General features: G+C 44.6%; 1 protein-coding gene across 2 annotated transcripts in view; it reads left to right on the forward strand.

Moving 5' to 3' along the window:
* Nucleotides 1–2,077: 2,077 nt before the first annotated feature.
* The window catches only part of C7H2orf69 (chromosome 7 C2orf69 homolog), a 61,661-nt gene continuing 40,583 nt past the window's right edge, over nt 2,078–23,155 (forward strand). Inside the window, exons 1-3 of one of the 2 annotated variants that reach the window (XM_069733623.1) lie at nt 2,095–2,388; nt 6,897–7,908; nt 9,134–9,955. In XM_069733623.1, coding sequence (XP_069589724.1) covers nt 2,155–2,388; nt 6,897–7,697 — 1,035 coding nt within the window. In that variant the 5' untranslated portion in view covers nt 2,095–2,154 and the 3' untranslated portion in view covers nt 7,698–7,908; nt 9,134–9,955. Of the gene's footprint in view, nt 2,389–6,896; nt 7,909–9,133; nt 9,956–23,155 lie in introns of those variants that run through there. The other variant, XM_069733624.1, reaches the window with a different exon arrangement.

Raw genomic sequence — 23,155 nt, forward strand, 5'->3', positions numbered from 1 at the left:
TGGTGGCTATCAATGATAACAGCTATAAATGCCTGGCTTTAGAGAAGATGCACTTGCTTTATTTTGAAATTCATTTGTTTTACTGAGAGGATTAACATTGTTGAAAGTATAAAAAAAAAACTTTACATTTCCCATTATGGCTGGTCTGCTATATCTCTAGAAGGGTACACAGCGTGTTTCTAGACTGTGATGTATCACATGTACTTGACAGCTGTTTGTGGTGTTTGCATTTTCTGATTTGCTGTTTTATCTCTGTAGTTTTATGCTGGGTAAATCTACCACATGTGCAGCCATCTTAAAACTGCATAACACAGTGCACTGTTACCCTGACACTACAGATAAGAGAACCGTACTGTAGGAGGACCCAAATCAAAAATCAACAAGGAGGGACGTGTGCCGATACAACTAGGAGGGACGTGTGCTGGTACAACTAGGAGGGATGTGTGCCGCTACAATTAGGAGGGACATGTTCCGGTACAACTAGGAGGGACATGTGCCGGTACAAGGAGGGACGTGTGCCGGTACAACTAGGAAGAACGTGTGCTGGTACAACTAGGAGGGATGTGTGCCGCTACAATTAGGAGGGACATGTTCCGGTACAACTAGGAGGGACATGTGCCGGTACAAGGAGGGACGTGTGCCGGTACAACTAGGAAGAACGTGTGCTGGTACAACTAGGAAGGACGTGTGCCGCTACAATTAGGAGGGACATGTTCCGGTACAACTAGGAGGGACGTGTGATGATGCAATTAGAAAGGACGTGTGCCGATGCTGGTAGGTAGGGAGACAATAGTATTATATTAGGGTGATTTTTTTCTCCTCTTTCCTCCCCCCAAATACAGACCCTCTCTTGTTGGGGGTTATGATTGAGTCATATGTGTATATTTTTTTACATTTAAACGTTACGTTTTATATGACCTACAGGTGCTTCTCACAAAATTAGAATATCATCAAAAAGTTAACTGATTTCAGTTCTTCAATTCAAAAAGTGAAACTCATATATTATACAGAGTCATTACAAACAGAGTGAATATATTTTTCAAGTGTTTATTTCTGTTAAAGTTGATGATTATGGCTTACAGCCAATGAAAACTCCAAAAGTCATTACTAATTATAATACTTTATAACAGCAGCTTGAAAAAATGATTTTAACATCTGAAATGTTGGCTTAATTAAATGTTTTTTCAGTAAATGCACTCAATACTTAATCAGGGCTCCTTTTGCATCAATTACTGCATCAATGCGGCGTGGCATGGAAGTGATCAGTCTGTGTCACTGCTGAGGTGTTATGGAGGCCCAGGTTGCTTTGATTGCAGCCTTCAGCTCGTCTGCATTGTTGAGTCTGCTGTCTCTCATCTTCCTCCTGACAATACCCCATAGATTCTCTATGGGGTTAAGGTCAGGTGAGATCCCTGCCTCATTTTTAGTATACTCCCTGGTGTTTTGTTGCACTTTGATGTCACCTATTTCTCCCCCATTTTTAGTATTTTTTATTCGATGTTTTGTAAGCCAATTATTATTTTATTTCTATGCCCCGGATTCCGATTTCTCTTTTGGGGTATACACTTCTGGTTATTGTGTATACAGAGCCTGGTGGGAGTGTGGGAAGCTTTCAGGGGGTCCGTAGTTTAATACCTGGACTCCAGGTATCTGCCCCAGCACTGTGCTGCTGTGAGGGAGCACACCCTGCTGACAGACCACCCTCTGTATTACATGCAGCCACTGCCCTCATTGTTTCTCCCTTGGTGCTCCTGTATGGCAGTTGCTGAGGAAGCAGTGCATATCCTGCGTAATGCGTCACATAAAACTGTATGTCTAATTTCCTGAAATTGGCGTCTTCCATAAACACTACAAATCCTCCCCGGTGTCTACACACGGTCACTCCCGCATGGACCACGCTTCCTCACTGCTCCCGCTGCAGGACGCCCTAATATAAGGCCACGGCCTAGTGAACACCAACCCACATGACGCTACACATCCGCCCCTGCGCCCTTCTAGCACGTGACTGGTCACATGACCCGGAACTTTCTCAGTACTGTCTTCAGAACGGTGATCAGCCCGCCTATCACGTGATGGTCACATGACATAGGGGAAGGTCCTTTAGACTTGGACGTGGCCTTTCAGTTCCTCGGTAACCATAGTAACTGCAGCCCTATGCGCACGTTACGTACAGCGCTGCGCTCCGCTCGCCGTCTGCTGGTGCACGCTGTGGCCGGAGTGATCAGCATGTGTGCGGGGGTGAGCGCCGTGCACGATCCCCACTCCTTGTTCAGACTCCCGTGTGTGCAAGGGGCTGAGCCGGCGAAGTGCAACGACGTGCTGCTGTGTCCGCCCCGGAGCAGAGCGCAGCGGCCGCACCACGTCGTCTATTTCCCGGGAGACGTGCAGGCAAGTGATGTGTGCAGGCTGAGGGTGCTGGGAGAGGAGGCAGTCAGTATGGCCACTTCCTAGGGATGCAGGGAGCAGAGGAGGCAGTCAGTATGGCCACTTCCTAGGGATGCAGGGAGCAGAGGAGGCAGTCAGTATGGCCACTTCCTAGGGATGCAGGGAGCAGAGGAGGCAGTCAGTATGGCCACTTCCTAGGGATGCAGGGAGCAGAGGAGGCAGTCAGTATGGCCACTTCCTAGGGATGCAGGGAGCAGAGGAGGCAGTCAGTATGGCCACTTCCTAGGGACGCAGGGAGCAGAGGAGGCAGTCAGTATGGCCACTTCCTAGGGATGCAGGGAGCAGAGGCGGTCAGTCATTATGGCCACTTCCTAGGGATGCAGGGAGCAGAGGAGGCAGTCAGTATGGCCACTTCCTAGGGACGCAGGGAGCAGAGGAGGCAGTCAGTATGGCCACTTCCTAGGGACGCAGGGAGCAGAGGAGGTCAGTCAGTATGGCCACTTCCTAGGGACGCAGGGAGCAGAGGCGGTCAGTCAGTATGGCCACTTCCTAGGGATGCAGGGAGCAGAGGAGGCAGTCAGTATGGCCACTTCCTAGGGATGCAGGGAGCAGAGGCGGTCAGTCAGTATGGCCACTTCCTAGGGATGCAGGGAGCAGAGGAGGCAGTCAGTATGGCCACTTCCTAGGGACGCAGGGAGCAGAGGAGGCAGTCAGTATGGCCACTTCCTAGGGACGCAGGGAGCAGAGGAGGTCAGTCAGTATGGCCACTTCCTAGGGACGCAGGGAGCAGAGGCGGTCAGTCAGTATGGCCACTTCCTAGGGACGCAGGGAGCAGAGGAGGCAGTCAGTATGGCCACTTCCTAGGGATGCAGGGAGCAGAGGCGGTCAGTCATTATGGCCACTTCCTAGGGACGCAGGGAGCAGAGGCGGTCAGTCAGTATGGCCACCTCCTAGGGATGCAGGGAGCAGAGGCGGTCAGTCAGTATGGCCACCTCCTAGGGATGCAGGGAGCAGAGGCGGTCAGTCAGTATGGCCACATCCTAGGGATACAGGGAGCAGAGGCGGTCAGTCAGTATGGCCACTTCCTAGGGACGCAGGGAGCAGAGGAGGCAGTCAGTATGGCCACTTCCTAGGGATGCAGGGAGCAGAGGAGGTCAGTCAGTATGGCCACTTCCTAGGGATGCAGGGAGCAGAGGCGGTCAGTCAGTATGGCCACTTCCTAGGGACGCAGGGAGCAGAGGAGGCAGTCAGTATGGCCACTTCCTAGGGATGCAGGGAGCAGAGGCGGTCAGTCATTATGGCCACTTCCTAGGGACGCAGGGAGCAGAGGAGGCAGTCAGTATGGCCACTTCCTAGGGATGCAGGGAGCAGAGGAGGTCAGTCAGTATGGCCACTTCCTAGGGATGCAGGGAGCAGAGGCGGTCAGTCAGTATGGCCACTTCCTAGGGACGCAGGGAGCAGAGGAGGCAGTCAGTATGGCCACTTCCTAGGGACGCAGGGAGCAGAGGAGGCAGTCAGTATGGCCACTTCCTAGGGATGCAGGGAGCAGAGGCGGTCAGTCAGTATGGCCACTTCCTAGGGATGCAGGGAGCAGAGGCGGTCAGTCAGCGTGGCCTCCTAGGGACGCAGAGGCGGTCAGTCAGCGTGGCCTCCTAGGGACGCAGGATGCAGAGGCGGTCAGTCAGCGTGGCCTCCTAGGGACGCAGAGGCGGTCAGTCAGCGTTGCCTCCTAGGGACGCAGGATGCAGAGGCGGTCAGTCAGCATGGCCGCCTCCTAGGGACGCAGGGAGCAGAGGCGGTCAGTCAGCGTGGCCTCCTAGGGACGCAGGATGCAGAGGCGGTCAGTCAGCGTGGCCTAGTGATGCAGCCAGCGGAGGCGGTCAGTCAGCGTGGCCTCCTAGTGACGCAGGGAGCAGAGGCAGTCAGTCAGCATGGCCGCCTCCTAGTGACGCAGGGAGCAGAGGCGGTCAGTCAGCATGGCCTCTTAGGGACGCAGGGAGCAGAGGCGGTCAGTCAGCATGGCCGCCTCCTAGTGATGCAGGGAGCAGAGGCGGTCAGTCAGCATGGCCACCTCCTAGTGTTGCAGGGAGCAGAGGCGGTCAGTCAGCATAGCCTAGTGATGCAGGGAGCGGAGGCGGTCAGTCAGCATAGCCTCTTAGGGACGCAGGGAGCAGAGGCGGTCAGTCAGCATGGCCGCCTCCTAGTGACGCTGGGAGCGGAGGCGGTCAGTCAGGGTGGGTGCCTCCTAGTGATGCATGGAGTGTTGGCAAGGTTCTGTAAATAAGCGATCATGCAGATGCCCGTGCATCGCGGTCCAAGCACGGAACATAATGTACAGACTGGCTGTTTTCCTCCTGATCTGAGCGTGGCAGCTTCATATAATGCTATGGGGCCAGAGACTGCAGCTAGTCTGTTCATTGTGCTCGGACTGTGGTGCATGGACATCTGCAGGAGCTGTTAAAGTCGGTTTTCCCCAGACTCGAGAATGGGTGTCGCTGTCCGGTGCCAAGAAACTACAAGGCCGAGTGTCCCAGCATCAGACTCTTTCCATCTGTAGCTTATGAGAGTTGTGTTCAGGAGCTGCAGACACAATGTGGTGGGGCATTATAGATGCGCTGGGGTAATAAATCATGTCTTAAATGTGAACATGGCATTTAAGGCTATGTGCACACGTTGCGGATTTTGCTGCGGATCCACAGCGGATTGGCCGCTGCAGATTCGCAGCTGTCTTCCATGTGTTGCGCAGTACCATGTAAACATATGGAAAACGAAATCCGCGGCGCACATGCTGCAGAAAATACCGCGCAGAAATGCTGTTTTGTATTTTCCGCAGCATCTCAATTCTTTGTGCGGAATCTACAGCGATTTACACCTGCTCCTCAATAGGAATCCGCAGGTGTAAAACCACTGGTGGAATCCGCACAAAAACCGCAGGAAATCCACTATGCGTGTTACCTACGGATTTTGCAAAAACGGTGTGGAAAAATCCATACACGAATCCGCAACGTGGGCTCATAGCCTAAAGGTGCCCCTCAAGTGGTCCCCAAACACTCTAAAATTCTAAATTTACCAAACCTGTCCTTGGATGGATGGCGGCCCCCTCCACTGCTTCTGCGGTCTCAGTGCTTTGGCTGCAGCAGTGACAGTTCACATCATTGCTGTAGCTAATGGCTGAGCATGGTGGCTGCACGAAGATAGATGGCAGGAGCTGCTGATCTCAGAGACTGCCAATGTTATGTCACTGATGCAGCCAAAATGCAGACAGAAGCAACAGCCCCATGGAGGGTGGGGATCTGCTGTTAAGGTACCGTCACACTAAGCGACGCTGCAGCAATACCGACAACGATGTCGATCGCTGCAGCGTCGCTGTTTGGTCGCTGGAGAGCTGTCATACAGACAGCTCTCCAGCAACCAATGATCCTGAAGTCCCCGGGTAACCAGGGTAAACATCGGGTTACTAAGCGCAGAGCTGTGCTTTGCTTTACGGCTGGCCGGCGCTCACCAGTCAGTGCGGGAAGCTGAAGGCGAAGGACATGACCAGACACCGGGAATGTAAGTATGTAGTGTTTGTTTTTTTACATTTACAACGGTAACCAGGGTAAACATCGGGTTACTAAGCGCGGCCCTGCGCTTAGTAACCCGATGTTTACCCTGGTTACCAGTGAAGACATCGCTGAATCGGCGTGTGTGACCAGCGACAAAATAAAGTGCTGGACTTTCCCCAGCGACCAACGATCTCCCAGCAGGGGCCTGATCGTTGGTCGCTGTCACACATAACGATTTAGTTAACGATATCGTTGCTACGTCACAAAAAGCAACGATATCGTTAACGATATCGTTCAGTGTGACTGTACCTTTAGGTATTTTACTGCGTTCGTGGTCCACTTTCCTGAAAGCAGACTGTCCCTTTAGCATGCATGTGTAACGCACTGGTTCCTGTGTTTCTACGGAGACAGACTTTAAACTTCTGGAAAATAAAAAGTTAACGAAGGTGGTTGAAGTGTGTTTTGTGCCTGTATGACCACCGTCATCTCTACTACAAGTCTTTCTCTGCCTCGCTGCTCTCCACATGATAATTGGGCGACCAGGAAAGAGATTTGGGGCTTTATCACACAACCGTATTGCTGCCATATTTGTTACAGCCACAAATCCAGGCTAAACTGCATCTCTTGGGACCCGAATGAACAACCTTGTGTGTGGGTCAGGGTACACTCAATCCATCTGCAAAATTATGGCCATAACACAGACAATAAAGTACGATGGCAATATGGTTGTTAAAAGAAACAGATGAGAAATTAAGATCTGTGGAGCTGTATCTTACCCTACATTTCCCACAGCAATGTTGTGTTGGGTGCAGAATATGGCAATAAGTAATTTTACAAACTTGGATGCAATGGTACAGAGAAACCAGCCTTCTAGTTGCTGACAGAGCTTTCTGTGTATTAGGAAACCTCCCAAATCTTTGCAGCTTTTTTTTCTGACTCTTATTTGTATTTGCTTTACACTTGCAGAATTACCGGGACATTATGGCAAAGCATTCCGAGAATTTTCGTTGGAAATGCTGGAGCCTGGAAGATATTTCTGCTATCCTTTCTGATCGGTTTCCTGCCAGCTACATCTGGATAGTAAAGCCATCTCGCATGCATCTGCACAAATTCAGCTGCTACGACAACTTTGTGTCCAGTAATATGTTTGGAGCTCCAAAGCACAGTACTGACCTGGGGGCATTTAGGCAGCTTTATGCATTGCTCGTCAATGCTTTCACGATGGCTCAAAATGCATTTCTCTCTGAAAGCAATAAGTATATCATTAACACGGACTACAGTCATTCCGGATATTCCACCAACGGATGCAATTCCGAAGAAGGAGACACCAAGGACCCTGCAGTTTACCTTGGTCATCCATCTGTAAAGGGCTCCCTGTCATTCACTGTGATTGGTTTCAGCAAAGGCTGCGTCGTATTGAATCAACTCCTTCATGAGCTACAAGAAGCCAAAAAAGATAAAGAGATCAATTCTTTTCTTGCCAACATTGAATCTATGTATTGGCTGGACGGAGGGCATTCTGGAGGCAGCAACACATGGGTCACCTGTCCAGACATTTTAAAAGTATTTGCTCACACGGGCATCGCAGTCCACACTCACGTCACTCCATATCAAGTCAGTGACTCCATGCGTTCCTGGATTGGGGAAGAACAGAAGAAGTTTACAGAACTTCTCAAAGGTTATAATGTAATGGTTGATGATCATTTACATTTTGCATATGAGACTCCTTCATTGGATAATCATTTCCGTGTCCATGAAGTTTTTTGAAAGTATTTCGATGCTGAGGATAGTGTTGCCATGCTTCCAGCAACGCGATCTGAATTCTTTGACTTTGTGTTTCTTCTGGTCTGCACATCACATGAAGCGGTCCTCGTTGTATGCACGCAATAAGCCATGTCTGTGTGCGGCATGTCCCATTAGTGGCTCTGTAATCCCTTTACTACCGAACTAAACACTGCCAAGGCTTTCAGCAAGGAAGGTAAAAAACCAAATCACAATAATGCGGAATCCCAGAAAAACATATACACCAACTTAGAAAAAACAGAGATCCCTAAAAAATAACCTTTATTAATATAATTAAAAAGACTATATTTATCCACAATCAATAAAAAAGTATTAAATGTACCTAGTGGACCCTAGACCGAGCTACAATGCACCCTGCCTAACAGTGGAGGTTGGCACCCTACTTTACCGCGGTAGGCGCCCCCACTCCTCGGCGGCTAGCCCTTACAAGCTACAGTCGGACCCACACCATGAGATTTCAGCAAATAGATGAGTATATTGGTTATAATATGGATCTGATTGTCTATTTGCATAAAAAGGACGATTGAGCCCTTTTACCCTCATTATAAGTACTCTGAGGAGTTCTCGCAATATTATTATCGAGTGGTGGTTGTGGTTCTGTGTGCCTTTTAGAGGTATTTTCCTCTTTTTTTGTCTTTTGGTCCATTTTTTTGTCATTGTAATTGTATCATACTTTATGGACATGCACTACTGGTTACTTTACATCAAACATTTGCACCATTGAAGTGTAACAGAAAATGGACTTCATCTAAGTGCTGTGTATTATCTTGTTTGGACATATTATTGCATCCAGTATACCCGTACTTGGGTTAAGGTATCTTTATTATACAGCACCTGTGGTATATGTTTCTTCCATCATAACATCCTTCTACACTAGTATTATAAGGTGCTAGTATATATATATATTTTTGTGATATACATTTATTCTTTGTTTTGAATATTTTTTCTATTTTTGTTTTTTCTCCATTACGGGTATCAGTGGTGTTTGTGGGACATATCTTTTTGTCTATCCCGAACCTTAGGGACTGTTAGGGACCCTAGGGCTAGCCGTCGTTGAGTGGGGGCGCCTACCGCAGTAAATTAGGGTGCCAACCTCCACTGTTAGGTAGGGTATTAGTATAGATTTCAGTAGGGCTAATTAGTCTTTCTCTAACTATAGGTCCTTATAGGGCTTGTAAGGGCTAGCCGCCGAGGAGTGGGGGCGCCTACCGCGGTAAAGTAGGGTGCCAACCTCCACTGTTAGGCAGGGTGCATTGTAGCTCGGTCTAGGGTCCACTAGGTACATTTAATACTTTTTTATTGATTGTGGATAAATATAGTCTTTTTAATTATATTAATAAAGGTTATTTTTTAGGGATCTCTGTTTTTTCTAAGTTGGTGTATATGTTTCAGCAAGGAAGGTACCCTGCAGTCTTCATCAGCAAAATGTATTGTTTGGGCTACATATAACTTGAATACATCGTAAAAATACTGGTTATTCATGTTGGTATCGTGTCCTTAGAGAATATGGCAGCTTACCAGAAGCAATGTTAATAAGTGCATGTTAAGGCTTGCAGGAAATATCCTAAATATGCTTTTATTTTCTATCTCTGCGGTTACTGCTTTATATTTTAGATAACACAATGGTCATACATTAATCTGAAAGTGTATACCTGGGAAAAAGTCCCCTATGTTTAACATGACAGTATCATAACAAATTCAGCAGAGGCCAAAAATGTGTTCTCTTGGTTTTCCTCTGGCCAGTACGCATCTATATACCATTGACGTAGCTCTCCAGGAAAGTGGAACAGACTGTGGTGGCTTCTTATGTTGCGGTATATTTGTATGTGTCTTTCTGCCGTGGAGTGCGATGGTGGACAGATGCCTAGAAATACATCCAGATTGTGGCCACTGTTGGGTGCAAACACTGGCAGAGGCCGTACATGCTATGCACACTCAGGCTACATTCTCACGTCGGTTCCTTACTATGGAGAAACAAAACTTTTTTTTTTTTTCCCCTCATCCTTCAGGTAGGCTGCCTGAAACCCATTTTTAAAACTGATGTGTGTAAGAGTAAGTTAACACAGGGCGTTTTTGATGCTTTTTTTTTCTGCAGCAAAATCTGATCTTGGCAGGAAAGAAGCTGCGTCAAAAACACAAGTTTTTGGTGTGTTTTTTTTTTTTTGTTTTGTTTTGTCTTTTTCCTCTTTGTCCATGCTGATGTCCTTGAATTTTCAGCAGCAAATAATATTATTTGCAGCGTTTTTTCAATACCCATTCAAGTCAGTGGGTGAAAAACGCAGCAAAAACGCTGAAAGAAGTGACATGCTCTATGTCCAGAAAACGCAGCTAAGCACAAAATACTGATCACACGAAAAACCAATGTGTGTGAAGGAGATTTCTGAAATCTCATAGTCTTTGCTGGTACTGTAAAAAGCTGCTGAAAATTAGCATAAAAAAGCATCAAAAACGCCCTGTGTGAACTTACCCTAAGGCTGTATGAAACTGTAGCAGTGTGATGTCCAATAGAAAAAACAGCTACCTAAAACGGACTAAAAGGGAACCTGTCACCCCCCCCCCCCCCCCCCCCCCAGGCGTTTGTAACTAAAAGAGCCACCTTGTGCTTCACTAATGCTGCATTCTGACACGGTGGCTCTTTTAGTTCGGGTCCCTGGCACTGCTGAAATAATCGTTTTTGAAGTTTGTCCCTCATACAAATCGCCACGGGGGCAGGTCTTTCCCCCCTAATCCAGACCCCTCACATCCGTCACTCATGGCCTCTGTGCGCCGGACGCCGCCTCTTCATTAGTGTTCCCAGCGCCTGCTCTATTTTTTTTCGGGCATGCGCAGTTGCGGGGACGCCAATGAAGGAAGAGGAGGCGGCATCCGGCACACAAAGGCCATGAGTGACGTCTGTGGTGCGTCTGGATTACGGGGGGAAAGACCTACCCCTCTGGCGATTTCACGGTATGAGGGACAAGTTTCAAAAACGATTATTTCAGCAGTGCCAGGGCCCCGAACTAAAAGAGCCACCTTGTCAGAATGCAGCATTAGTGATGCACAAGGTGGCTCTTTCCGTACAAACGCCTGGGGGGGTGATGGGTTCCCTTTAACGTTCTTGTTAAAATGTCAGTGCCATCATTTATATTCCTACCTTTAATAAACTGTCAAAACCTGTCTATGAGGCAGCGGTAGCCCCAACAGCGCCTATAATATGACCCAGTACGACCTGTACCACCGCACTGCCCACATAATATTATCTTGTCGGTCTTCTGAACTGCACCCTCCCACTCACAGGCTCTTGCATGCATTTTCCTATCCATTCATGCATCTACAATAAAACATGTAAAAACATATATAGTCATGGCTTGTTATCCTGAGCCAACCTCTATAACAGAGTAATGTTAGTCTCTGTGTTACCTCTTTATGTTGCAAGAATGGCCTCTGCACATCTCTACCAGCACAGATAAAACTGGGCATTGTCATTCACAGCACACCTCCAGGAATTTGCAATAAGCATCTTCTTGCCATATATACTCAGGGCTGGCAGGACATTGGTGCCCTGGAAGATTTTCTGCTTCCTGACAACTCGGATTATACAAAGTGTAACAGGACTGTATAACTTTCCATCATATTTACTGAAACATCACCAATTTGGGGCTGCCCTTTTATTTAATAAGGGTGGCCCGTACCAGACTGGTGATTTTATTAAATATTGTGCATTAACAAAACCCTTTACAATGGTCCCCACTGTTTCCTGAAAGGGCCATACCTTGTAGAAAAAGTTTGGCTTCAATTTGTGGGTTGGGGGATCCAAGAGCCAGGGGTTCAGCCCCTTGCAGTGAAAGGGGCAAGATCTCACTCTTTGAACAACCAGAGAGCTGCCACATACTTTTGGAGGATGTTATATCATTACAACGGTTACCGATCGGTAACATCTTAGTAAAGAAAGCAGAAGCACTTGTGTAATGCAAAGAACAGGATCACACTTTCATTGTGAGAGAAGTCACGGAGAGTTTGGGGGACCCCCCACTGTGAGCCTGGGTCCCACAAGCTCTAGCAAAAGTCCGGTCTTTTTGTGGGACATTGGGGACCCTTTAGAAGGCTTTTGTTAATACACATTTGGGGGTGACCACTGTTTTATTAAATACAAGGGCAGCCCCAAATTGGCGGTAGGTGCTTATTGAGGCAACACTGTTGGCAATGGGTGGAAACATTTTCAATATTTTACCACTCAAACTGCTTGACAATTTGCTGTCACGCTTTGATCCTATAGAGCGGAGAAGCATTGCAGTCTGCAATGGTTAAACATGGTGCCAGAGCTACCAAACAAGGATTTCTTATTATATTCATAGTGCAACTGTCATTCCGTTAAACTTTTCTTAAGTTTTCTTTAGTTGATGCTGAGATACTAACTAAACCAAAGAGGCAGAATCGTTCAGTGGTGTATGGATCCATGTAGAGTATATCAGTCTGTACCCTACACGCTCCGTTCTCAGATGATCGTCAGAACAAAGGTGATTGTTTTAGAGATTGATTGGCGGTCTCAGCACTTGGATACTTACCGGTACCTATCACAAATGTTGACAAGTCACTGACATAAGAGGGAGTTTGTTGGAGCAATATGTGCCTTGTGCTTTTTAACTGTCCTGTAATATCACAGGCACCTGCCATGTTGAACATGCTGTGTAATCGGCAGGCAGCACCTTTCTTGGATCAGCAATCCTACTGTAGTAGTTTTTGGAGTCCAGTGACTGATTTTCCTGACTTGCAGCGTCCATCCACTGGACTCCTGGACTTAAGATTAGCAACGTTTTAGGTATATGGTTTTGTATGAGAAAATGTACTATATCAATTTAGTCAGTTCCTTCTATGAAAAATAAATAATCCAGCGTTCAGAGAATAAATCTAATGTACCATAAAATCTGTGGAAATTCAAAGGTGACTTACTGTACTATAAGGGGTAGTAGATACAAACTGACTTATTACTGTTCTGGATCGCTTCGTACCCTCACTCAAATAGTCTTTGCATCTATTTTGAATTCGACTGTCCAATTATAGATCCTTGATGCTCCAATACAATCCTCCAAATACAACATATATCAAAGCTATATTAAACTTTTAAGAGCAGGGCTGTGGAGTCGGTATAAATAGGACCAACTCAGCCTCCTAAAATATATAATAAAATGGTTGGGTACAGTAGCACAATGCAGGATGTGCTGAATATTTGTGAATAATTTGGGAAAGTTATGAAATGTCCTATAAATGTCTGTTTTGTCAACTAAAAGCCAAGATCTGTAGATCAGGAACGTGAATCTATGCTGCACTTTATGTGCATGCTCAGTGGAGAGGCAGTGCTATGGTGTCAGTCATGGAGTCGGAGGTTTGGCTTACCGACTCCACAGCCCTGTTTAAAAGTCCTTGTAAAGTATTTCGCGGAGTAAAGACATCCCATTTCTCAGATATATTCTTTCTCTGAGCGCTGGATTAATTTCCTTTTATTTTACCCCAGCCAAGCAGCTTTTGAACTGGGTCTTTGCCAGTGATCCCCAGTGTGGATGTTCCTTGAACAGACCGATTGGGTTTGATTGCTTGGAAGGTAACCTGTCCCTCTATGTGGAATGGTCCGTGTCCAGTGATCTTAAACATCTTCCTTATATCAGATTACTCTAATTTTTACCCCTTTGGGTTATAACTACAGTCACTTTACGAGCGACCTTTCAATTTCTGAATTTTTATCCGTTCTTGTTTTTTTTTCTTTGTGGTGCAGATCCGAATGCATTTTCATTGTGACAGGTTCCATTTAATTGCTATGTTAAGAGATGTTAAGATCTTTTAGTTTGAGAGACTCCTCATCTATGCAGAAATACAAATGCTCATCTTTATTATAGAACTTTTTTTTATATGAACTGGTTGTTATCGACACAAGTTAGAATGCTGTGGGTAGAAATTAATGCAAAAAATGTTCAATCCATGCTGTGCGGTGTCCACTAAACGTTACTTTCTGCACTGAATCATTTTCTCAGTGTATTTTCCTGTTAATTTACTGCATTCCAGTCTGTATGTAATCTGGTACAAATGTCTGAGTCCAGGAACTGCTGTAATGAGGCCCTGCTTGTTCAGGAATCAGATCAAAGTGAGTTTGTCAATATGTTAAAGAAAAATTGTTCTGTATTTGTATTTTCTGTACTGACTGCAACTATGCTAGATAAATAAAAAAAATTCACAGAATTCTTAAATGGGGTTTAGTATTTTGTTAATTTAATATAGCTACTTTTACCTTGAGGTAAAATAAAAAAGGCAGAATATCAGTGATCCAAAAAGACTGCTCAGCACTCAATCCTGGAATCGCTGGCATTCAGCTCCTGCATGAGCGCACTGAGCACTATACAAACCCATAGTCTGTTGTGTCAGTACACCATTCTTATCCGTGCAGACCCATAGTCTATTGTGTCAATGCACCGCTCTTGTCCATACAGACCCATAGTCTATTGTGTCAATTACACCGCTCTTGTCCATACAGACCCATAGTCTATTGTGTCAATGCACCGCTCTTGTCCATACAGACCCATAGTCTATTGTGTCAATTACACCGCTCTTGTCCATACAGACCCATAGTCTATTGTGTCAATGCACCGCTCTTGTCCATACAGACCCATAGTCTATTGTGTCAATTACACCGCTCTTGTCCATACAGACCCATAGTCTATTGTGTCAATGCACCGCTCTTGTCCATACAGACCCATAGTCTATTGTGTCAATTACACCGCTCTTGTCCATACAGACCCATAGTCTATTGCAGTGTTTTTCAACCAGTGTGCCGCGGCACACTAGTGTGCCGCGACACATGGTCGGGTGTGCCGCGGGGAACGGGAGTCAGCTGTTCTCTGTGCCGACTGTCAAGCTTACAGCCGGCACAGAGAAGCTGCAGCGCGCCGGCTCCCGGAGATCAATTGTACTCGCAGATATCTACCAGCTGCGAGTACAATTGAGGCTCTGACCGCTGGGTCAGAGCGACGCCAGCAGCGTGATCAAGTCATGTGATCACGCTGCTGACGTCACTATCCGGCGCGCAGGAGAAAGAAGAGACTTGGTGGTAAGTGCTCCTGTGCTGTGGAGCTGAAGACACCGAAGATTCAGCGTGGGGTGGGTTTATGGGGAGTATGTGGGGGGATTTATTAAGTGTGTGGGGGGATTTATTCAGTGTGTGGGGGGATTTATTCAGTGTGTGGGGGGGATTTATTCTGTGGGGGGGGATTTATTCAGTGTGTGTGGGGGATTTATTCAGTGTGTGTGGGGGGGATTTATTCAGTGTGTGGGGGGATTTATTCAGTGTGTGGGGGGGATTTATTCAGTGTGTACGTGGGGGGGGGGCTGGAATTTATTTAGCATGTGTGGGGCAGGGTGCATTTATTCTGTGGAAGGGGATGGATTTATTCTATCGGAAGGGCAGTGGATATATTCTGTGGGGGTGAGTGGGGAGATGGGGGTGGACACAGTAGCGAGGGGAAAAATGTGTGCTGACAGTACTGGGAGCAACGGTGATGGGATGTGTGAGGACAGTATGGGGAGTCGGGGGAATGTGTGAGGGGGGAATGTGTGAGGAGGAAATATGGAGAGAGCAAAGGGGTATGTTAGCAGGGGGGGATGTACAGGAGGAGGCTATTAGAAATGTGTGCAGACAGTATGGGGGGATGAAAGTGTGAGTGGACACATAATAGATACTGAGTAGTGTGAGGGTAACAGCCAGGAGGAGACAGTATGCCAAGTAGGAGGAGTGTAATGAAGGGGCACAGTAGAGAGACTGGGCTCTCTATGAGGGACACCGTATGAGAAGGCAGTGTGAAGTATGGAAAAGAGAGAGAGGGTAGTGTGGATGGCATGTACCATAAGAGGGACAGTGAGGGTCATATTATGTGCTGGGAATAAAGTGAGGGGCAATTATTTACTCAGGGGCTCAGCCTGGGGCAGATATTGTTATTCCGGAGCATTATAATAACACTGCTATCTTTAAGGGTGTTGTGTCGGGATGTGCTGCAGAAGACAGGAGAAGATGGAAGTCTGCAGAAACGAGCTCTGCCGGTGGATGAGAAGAGTCATCATGGCATCTGGACAAGGTGAAGATGAAAAGAAAGAGGCGACTCCACAAACAACGTCATCTATCAGGTACCTGGATGTAAATGTGTTTTTTTTGTGATACTAATTCTCATTTTTATTTGTTAGGAACATTAAAGGGGATGTCCAAGGTTGTGATGAGTCTGCAGTCATACTATGTGACTGCAGACTTCTGAATTCTCACAGTGCACACTGCTATCATAATTCTCTGATGTTGGTGATTTACATACATGTGGTCACGTGCTGACTAGACATGTGTGGCCTCATTCAATGAAAATGAATTGACTGAGGCCGGACACGTCTAGTTAGAATGTGACCAGAAGTATCCAAATCACATACTTGTGCTGTCATGACCGTCCACTCTGGCCACCGGCAAGGGAGAATCCTGAAAGTGTGCAGTGCTTGCGCTGTGAGAATTCAGAAGCCTGCAGTCACATAGAATGACTGCAGACTTTCATCTCAAACCTGGACGCACCATTTTGTGCCATTTTGGTTGGTGGTGTGCCTCGGGATTTTTTAAGTATAAAAAGTGTGCCGCGGCTCAAAAAAGGTTGAAAAACACTGGTCTATTGTGTCAATGCACCGCTCTTGTCCATACAGACCCATAGTCTATTGTGTCACTACACCGCTCTTGTCCATACAGACCAATAGTCTATTGTGTACCTATAAACACATAGGAAGCAGGTGCCAAGTAAGTTAAAAAATTATAAGTCTTTAATAAACAGTATAGAACATACACTTTTTAAAATATATATATATTTTTTTTATTTTTTTTTCTGTGGGTAAACCCCAAATGGATCTGCAAACACAGGAATATTATTGCCAAAATATATATGTACACTATTATTTTCTCTTAGATAAATTGGTCTCTAGTTGCAAAGTTAGAACAAAGAAAGAAAGAATCCACATTGATAAAATCCATTTTTGAAAAAAAGGTTCATGCGGTTGGTGCTTGTAAAGTTTGACATAAATACATGGGGCACCTTCTGCAGCCAGGTTATGTTTTATTAAGTACTTTCTCCTCTTTGTCACTATTTAATGATTAGCACTATGCACCTTAAATCTGTGTACTGCATTGACTATACTTTGGTACAAATACTATATACAACTACAGGTCCTTCTCAAAAAATTAGCATATAGTGTTAAATTTCATTATTTACCATAATGTAATGATTACAATTAAACTTTCATATATTATAGATTCATTATCCACCAACTGAAATTTGTCAGGTCTTTTATTGTTTTAATACTGATGATTTTGGCATACAACTCCTGATAACCCAAAAAACCTGTCTCAATAAATTAGCATATTTCACCCATCCAATCAAATAAAAGTGTTTTTTAATAACAAACAAAAAAACCATCAAATAATAATGTTCAGTTATGCACTCAATACTTGGTCGGGAATCCTTTGGCAGAAATGACTGCTTCAATGCGGCGTGGCATGGAGGCAATCAGCCTGTGACACTGCTGAGATGTTATGGAGGCCCAGGATGCTTCAATAGCGGCCTTAAGCTCATCCAGAGTGTTGGGTCTTGCGTCTCTCAACTTTCTCTTCACAATATCCCACAGATTCTCTATGGGGTTCAGGTCAGGAGAGTTGGCAGGCCAATTGAGCACAGTAATACCATGGTCAGTAAACCATTTACCAGTGGTTTTGGCACTGTGAGCAGGTGCCAGGTCATGCTGAAAAATGAAATCTTCATCTCCATAAAGCATTTCAGCCGATGGAAGCATGAAGTGCTCCAAAATCTCCTGATAGCTAGCTGCATTGACCCTGCCCTTGATGAAACACAGTGGACCAACACCAGCAGCTGACATGGCACCCCACACCATCACTGACTGTGGGTACTTGACACTGGACTTCAGGCATTTTGGCATTTCCTTCTCCCCAGTCTTCCTCCAGACTCTGGCACCTTGATTTCCGAATGACATGCAAAATTTGCTTTCATCAGAAAAAAGTACTTGGGACCACTTAGCAACAGTCCAGTGCTGCTTCTCTGTAGCCCAGGTCAGGCGCCTCTGCCGCTGTTTATGGTTCAAAAGTGGCTTTACCTGGGGAATGCGGCACCTGTAGCCCATTTCCTGCACACGCCTGTGCACGGTGGCTCTGGATGTTTCCACACCAGACTCAGTCCACTGCTTCCTCAGGTTCCCCAAGGTCTGGAATCGGTCCTTCTCCACAATCTTCCTCAGGGTCCGGTCTCCTCTTCTCGTTGTACAGCGTTTTCTGCCACATTGTTTCCTTCCAACAGACTTACCATTGAGGTGCCTTGATACAGCACTCTGGGAACAGCCTATTTGTTGAGAAATTTCTTTCTGGGTCTTACCCTCTTGCTTGAGGGTGTCAATGATGGCCTTCTTGACATCTGTCAGGTCGCTAGTCTTACCCATGATGGGGGTTTTGAGTAATGAACCAGGCAGGGAGTTTATAAAAGCCTCAGGTATCTTTTGCATGTGTTTAGAGTTAATTAGTTGATTCAGAAGATTAGGGTAATAGGTCGTTTAGAGAACCTTTTCTTGATATGCTAATTTATTGAGACAGGTTTTTTGGGTTATCAGGAGTTGTATGCCAAAATCATCAGTATTAAAACAATAAAAGACCTGACAAATTTCAGTTGGTGGATAATGAATCTATAATATATGAAAGTTTAATTGTAATCATTACATTATGGTAAATAATGAAATTTAACACTATATGCTAATTTTTTGAGAAGGACCTGTATATGCAGTACTAGTGAGCACTGAAAACAGCACCATCACTATATGAATGGTGCATAAGGTTCTGTATGAGGAGTGTTCTTTTTGGTTCTTTGGCTCTCTTACTACTATGTGATTCATCTTGCTATTAGAAACGATCAGCCACTATGTTATCACTTCAATATTACAATATTAGACCTGTACAATATGTTTTGATAGACTAGCACAAATGGCTTACTGACTTTCCTTTAATGTCATTCAATTACTTAATTTATTATTCTAAAAGGTTTAATGTATAGGGAGTTATTATTCATTTGAAAATCCTGCATTTATGTATTTACGTCGAACTTTACAAGCACCAACCGCATGAACATTTTTTTTTTTTTTTAAATGGATTTTATCAATGTTAATTCTTTCTTTGTTCTAACTTTGCAACTAGAGACCAATTTATCTAAGAGAAAATAATAGTGTACATATATATTTTGGCAATAATATTCCTGTGTTTGCAGATCCATTTGGTGTTTACCCACTGAAAAATATATATATTTTGAAGTGTATGTTCTATAGTGTTTAATAAAGATTCTTGTAATTTTTTAACTTACTTGGCACCTGCTTACTATGTGTTTATAGGCACAGTATTCAATGTGGAAGGCCATTATTAGCTAGGCCAACTTTAGTTTTATTTTGTTTACCATAGTCTATTGTGCCAGTACACTGCTATTGTCTGCAGACCCATAATCTATTGTCAGTACACTGCTCTTGTCCGTGCAGACCCATAACATATTGTCAGCACACCATTCTTATTGTAGACCCATAGTCTATTGTCAGTACACCGCCTTTATCTGTGCAGACCCAGAGTCTATTGTCAGTGTCAGTACAGCGCTGTTATCTGCACTCATGGAGTCACAGAACATGACTTTTCTTAAATACATATATTAACAAATCAGAAGATTTTTCTCTATAAGTGACTGTATAAATTGGATAAGTGCAATCCGATAGAGAAAGGTATCACACTCTGACCAATATTATTCAGTAAGGCAGTGCAGATCAGCGTACCGTATATACTCGATTATAAGCCGACCCGAGTATAAGCCGAGACCCCTAATTTTGCCATAAAAGACTGGGAAAACTTACTGACTCAAGTATAAGCCTAGGGTGGAAAATGCAGCAGCTACTGGTAAATTTAAAAAATAAATACCAATAAAAGTAAAATTGAGACATCACTAGGTTAAGTGTTTTTGAATATCCATATTGAATCAGGAGCCCCATATAGTGCTCCATACAGTTCATGATGGGCCCCATAAGATGCTCTATATTAAAATATGCCTGATATAATGCTGCATAAAAGGTTAATGATGGCCCCATAAGATGCTTCATAGAATAATATAACCTCATATGCTGCTGCTGCGATTAAAAAAAAATAATGACATACCTCTTGTCGCTGGGAGCCAGATGCCGGTGTCGCCGCTGGCTCAGGACCCTGGCACTTGCGATATTCACCTGTCCCCATTCCCGCGCCGCTGTCTCTTCCAGGTCTCTGCAGTGACTGTTCAGGCAGAGGGTGCGCACTAACCACGACATCGCGCCCTCTGACCTGAACGTCACAGCCAGAGGACACGGAAGACGGAGCCTGGCAGTGGAATGGGGACAGGTGAATATCTCATGGTTAACCCTCCCCTTTCATACTCACCCTCTCCTGGCGCGGTCTCTGCAAGTCCCTGCTTCTTTGATGGTCTCCGGCACATGCTGGCAGCTATTTCCTGTGTTCAGCAGTCACATGGTACCGCTCATTAAAGTAATGAATATGCGCGCCATGCCAATGGGAGTGTAGTCGCGTCCATATTCATTACTTTAACAAGCGCTACCACGTGACCGCTGAACACAGGAACAAGCTGCCGGCGGCGAGACCATCTGAGAAGCAGAGACCGTGCCGGGAGGGTGAGTATGATGTGACAGCTGCCACTCCCCCGCCGACTACCTGGGACAATGAATCGAGTATAAGCCGAGAGGAGTACTTTCAGCCTAAAAAAATGGGCTGAAAATTTCGTCTTATACTCGAGTATATACAGTATAATTTTTAGCTGTAGTTGGCGTAAGAAAAAAATTGCCGCATGCCGCGTCTCTGAAATCAGATTGGTGTGAGACAAAAATCGGATGCCATACGGACCATAAGTTTGGCATTCGATTTTTACAAACACATTGCAATTCTGTAAGATGGGAAGCTGTAAATGTTCAAGTAAAAGATTAATAGCTGATGAGTAAAAAACGAATTGCACATGGATGAAAAGTGAGAAATATTTTGTACAACTTTTCTGGATGAAAAGCGGACCAATTTTTTTAAAAGCTTGTGTGACCCCAGCCATACATGGATGTAATTTTACTTAACATTTTTTTAGGGTGGGTGCAAAATCTGGTTCTGATTGCCTTTTATGAGTGTTATAAACTGTAAAGGGGATTACAGTATCTGAATGATAATTGGATCCTTATGTTTTGATCTTACAGGATTTGCACTAATTTGCCATTTTGTTGACTCACTGCACTATACAATGCAATTGCAGAATCATTTCAACTATTTTTCTTATAAATTTGCCAAAAGCAAAATACAAACATAGTAAATTTAATAAGCTGCAAATCAGCAAAATGCAAAGCAGGTAAAAATGTTACTCGCTTCCGGGAGCCTAAATGTTGCCTCATACAGTTATATATATTATTTATTAGCCTTGTAATAAGATTTCCTTAAGTAAAATAGCTTATATAAAGGACGAGTATATATCTGCTTCTAGAAGGGTTATCTGCAAGAGGAGGACATAGCTGCTTCTAAAATGTTAATCTGCAGATGCAGGACATAGATAATTCTACTAGAAGAGAAATCAGCTGCTTCTAAAGCGATAATCTATTAGAAAAGGATTTAGCTGCTTCCAAAGTGTTTATCTGAGTCTCTTATATTCAGAGTTTAAAGAAGACACACTAAGAAGACACTGTGATGTGTTTACACATAGCTTCATACTTCACACAGTGGTATTTCCCAGTTTAGGAGCAAATAGGCTTGCAAAGCTGTCAAGATAATGAGACAGTGGAAAGCCCAACTTCAGTCAATTTTATACTTTTTCTTAAGGGGCTAAAATTCTAATTACTAAATTTATATTTGAAAAAGGGTTATATTGTGATTACCTTTTGCCTTAAGTTTCCCAGAAAGTTATAGGTCCTTATACTGTAAATGCATTAATTATTGTACATAACTGCAGAAAAAAAGACATGGCCTGCACATCTGAATATTATACGTAGATCTATTGCGTCTAAGCACAATTTTTGAAATTCATAACTAAAGTTTTGATCAGAATTAGTGTTGAGCGATACCTTCCGATATCGGAAAGTATCGGTATCGGTTTGGATCGGCCGATATTCAAAAAATATCGGATATCGCCGATACCGATACCCGATCCCAATGCAAGTCAATGGGACCAAAATATCGGAATTAAAATAAACCCTTTCTTTCCTTGTAGGTTCATTCTACCTGAAGGAAAACAACTAAGAATAATGTAGGATGTATGGGGGAGGTGGCGGAGACATTAAAGGCAATGAGGATTAGTCCAATCAAATAGAATAGCATGTTTTTTTTTTTTTTTTAAAGAAGTTCGGATTGAAAAAGATATTGAGTATGTAAATTTTTTTTATTTTGTCAGATATTGATGTTTCACTATTCCACGCCCTTCCCCTTCTTTTTTTTCTTTTTTTTTTTTTTCTTTTCCCACACTTTCATCTTCATCATCATCAGCATCCTTGACATCAACTTCTTCACCTTATTCATCTTCTTCTTCATCTTCTACCTATTTTTTTTTTTATTACATTCTTCATATTCATTTTCTTCAACTATTATTATTCTTCCTATTCTACATATTCTTTTTATTCCACTGTTATTATTCTTCCTATTCTACTTCTTCATCATATTCTCATTTGTGACAGGCATTCCCGTAGTTGTTATCTATAAAAGTTGGAAGATTACACCTTCCGTTCTGCCAGTCACAAAAGTTACATTTGTCCGCGTTCAGTTTGGCCTGCAGCATCAGGCTTTATCCAGGGGCACCACGAGGAGGAACGGACTCACCCCCATACACTGCTTAGTCTTCTTCTGCATATAATTTAGATAATATCTTTTGCTCTGATATTAAGTCTTATGCTTAATGTTCTTCTGCTCTTTGTTCTGCAGCCTCTTGTTCTTCTGCTTCTCGGTCTTCCATGTTGTCGTCTCCAGGGTCTTCGTCTCCAGTGTCGTCATCTCCGCCGTCGTCGTCTCAGCCGTCGTCGTCTCCGCCGTCGTCGTCGTCGTCGTCATCGGGGTGGTCTTCCGGGTCGTCGTCATCGGGGTGGTCTTCCGGGTTGTCGACGTTAGGGTCTTCAACTTGGAAATGTAGCAGAAGGTACAAGAAGGCTGAGAAAATGCCAAGAACCAGCTGATGGAACTGGAACTCGGATGGCTACCCGAAGGTTCAAGAGCCTATGGAACTACCGAGGACCAGCTGACGTTACTGGAACCCGGTTACTAAGCAGGAGGTACCCGTGCTAAAAAGCACTACCAAGGACCGCCTGACGTTGGCGGAACTCGGATACCCAGAAGGAGGCACCTAAGC

This window comes from Ranitomeya imitator, chromosome 7 (genome assembly GCF_032444005.1).
Source record: "Ranitomeya imitator isolate aRanImi1 chromosome 7, aRanImi1.pri, whole genome shotgun sequence".
In the NCBI taxonomy this organism is placed as follows: Eukaryota; Metazoa; Chordata; class Amphibia; order Anura; family Dendrobatidae; genus Ranitomeya; species Ranitomeya imitator.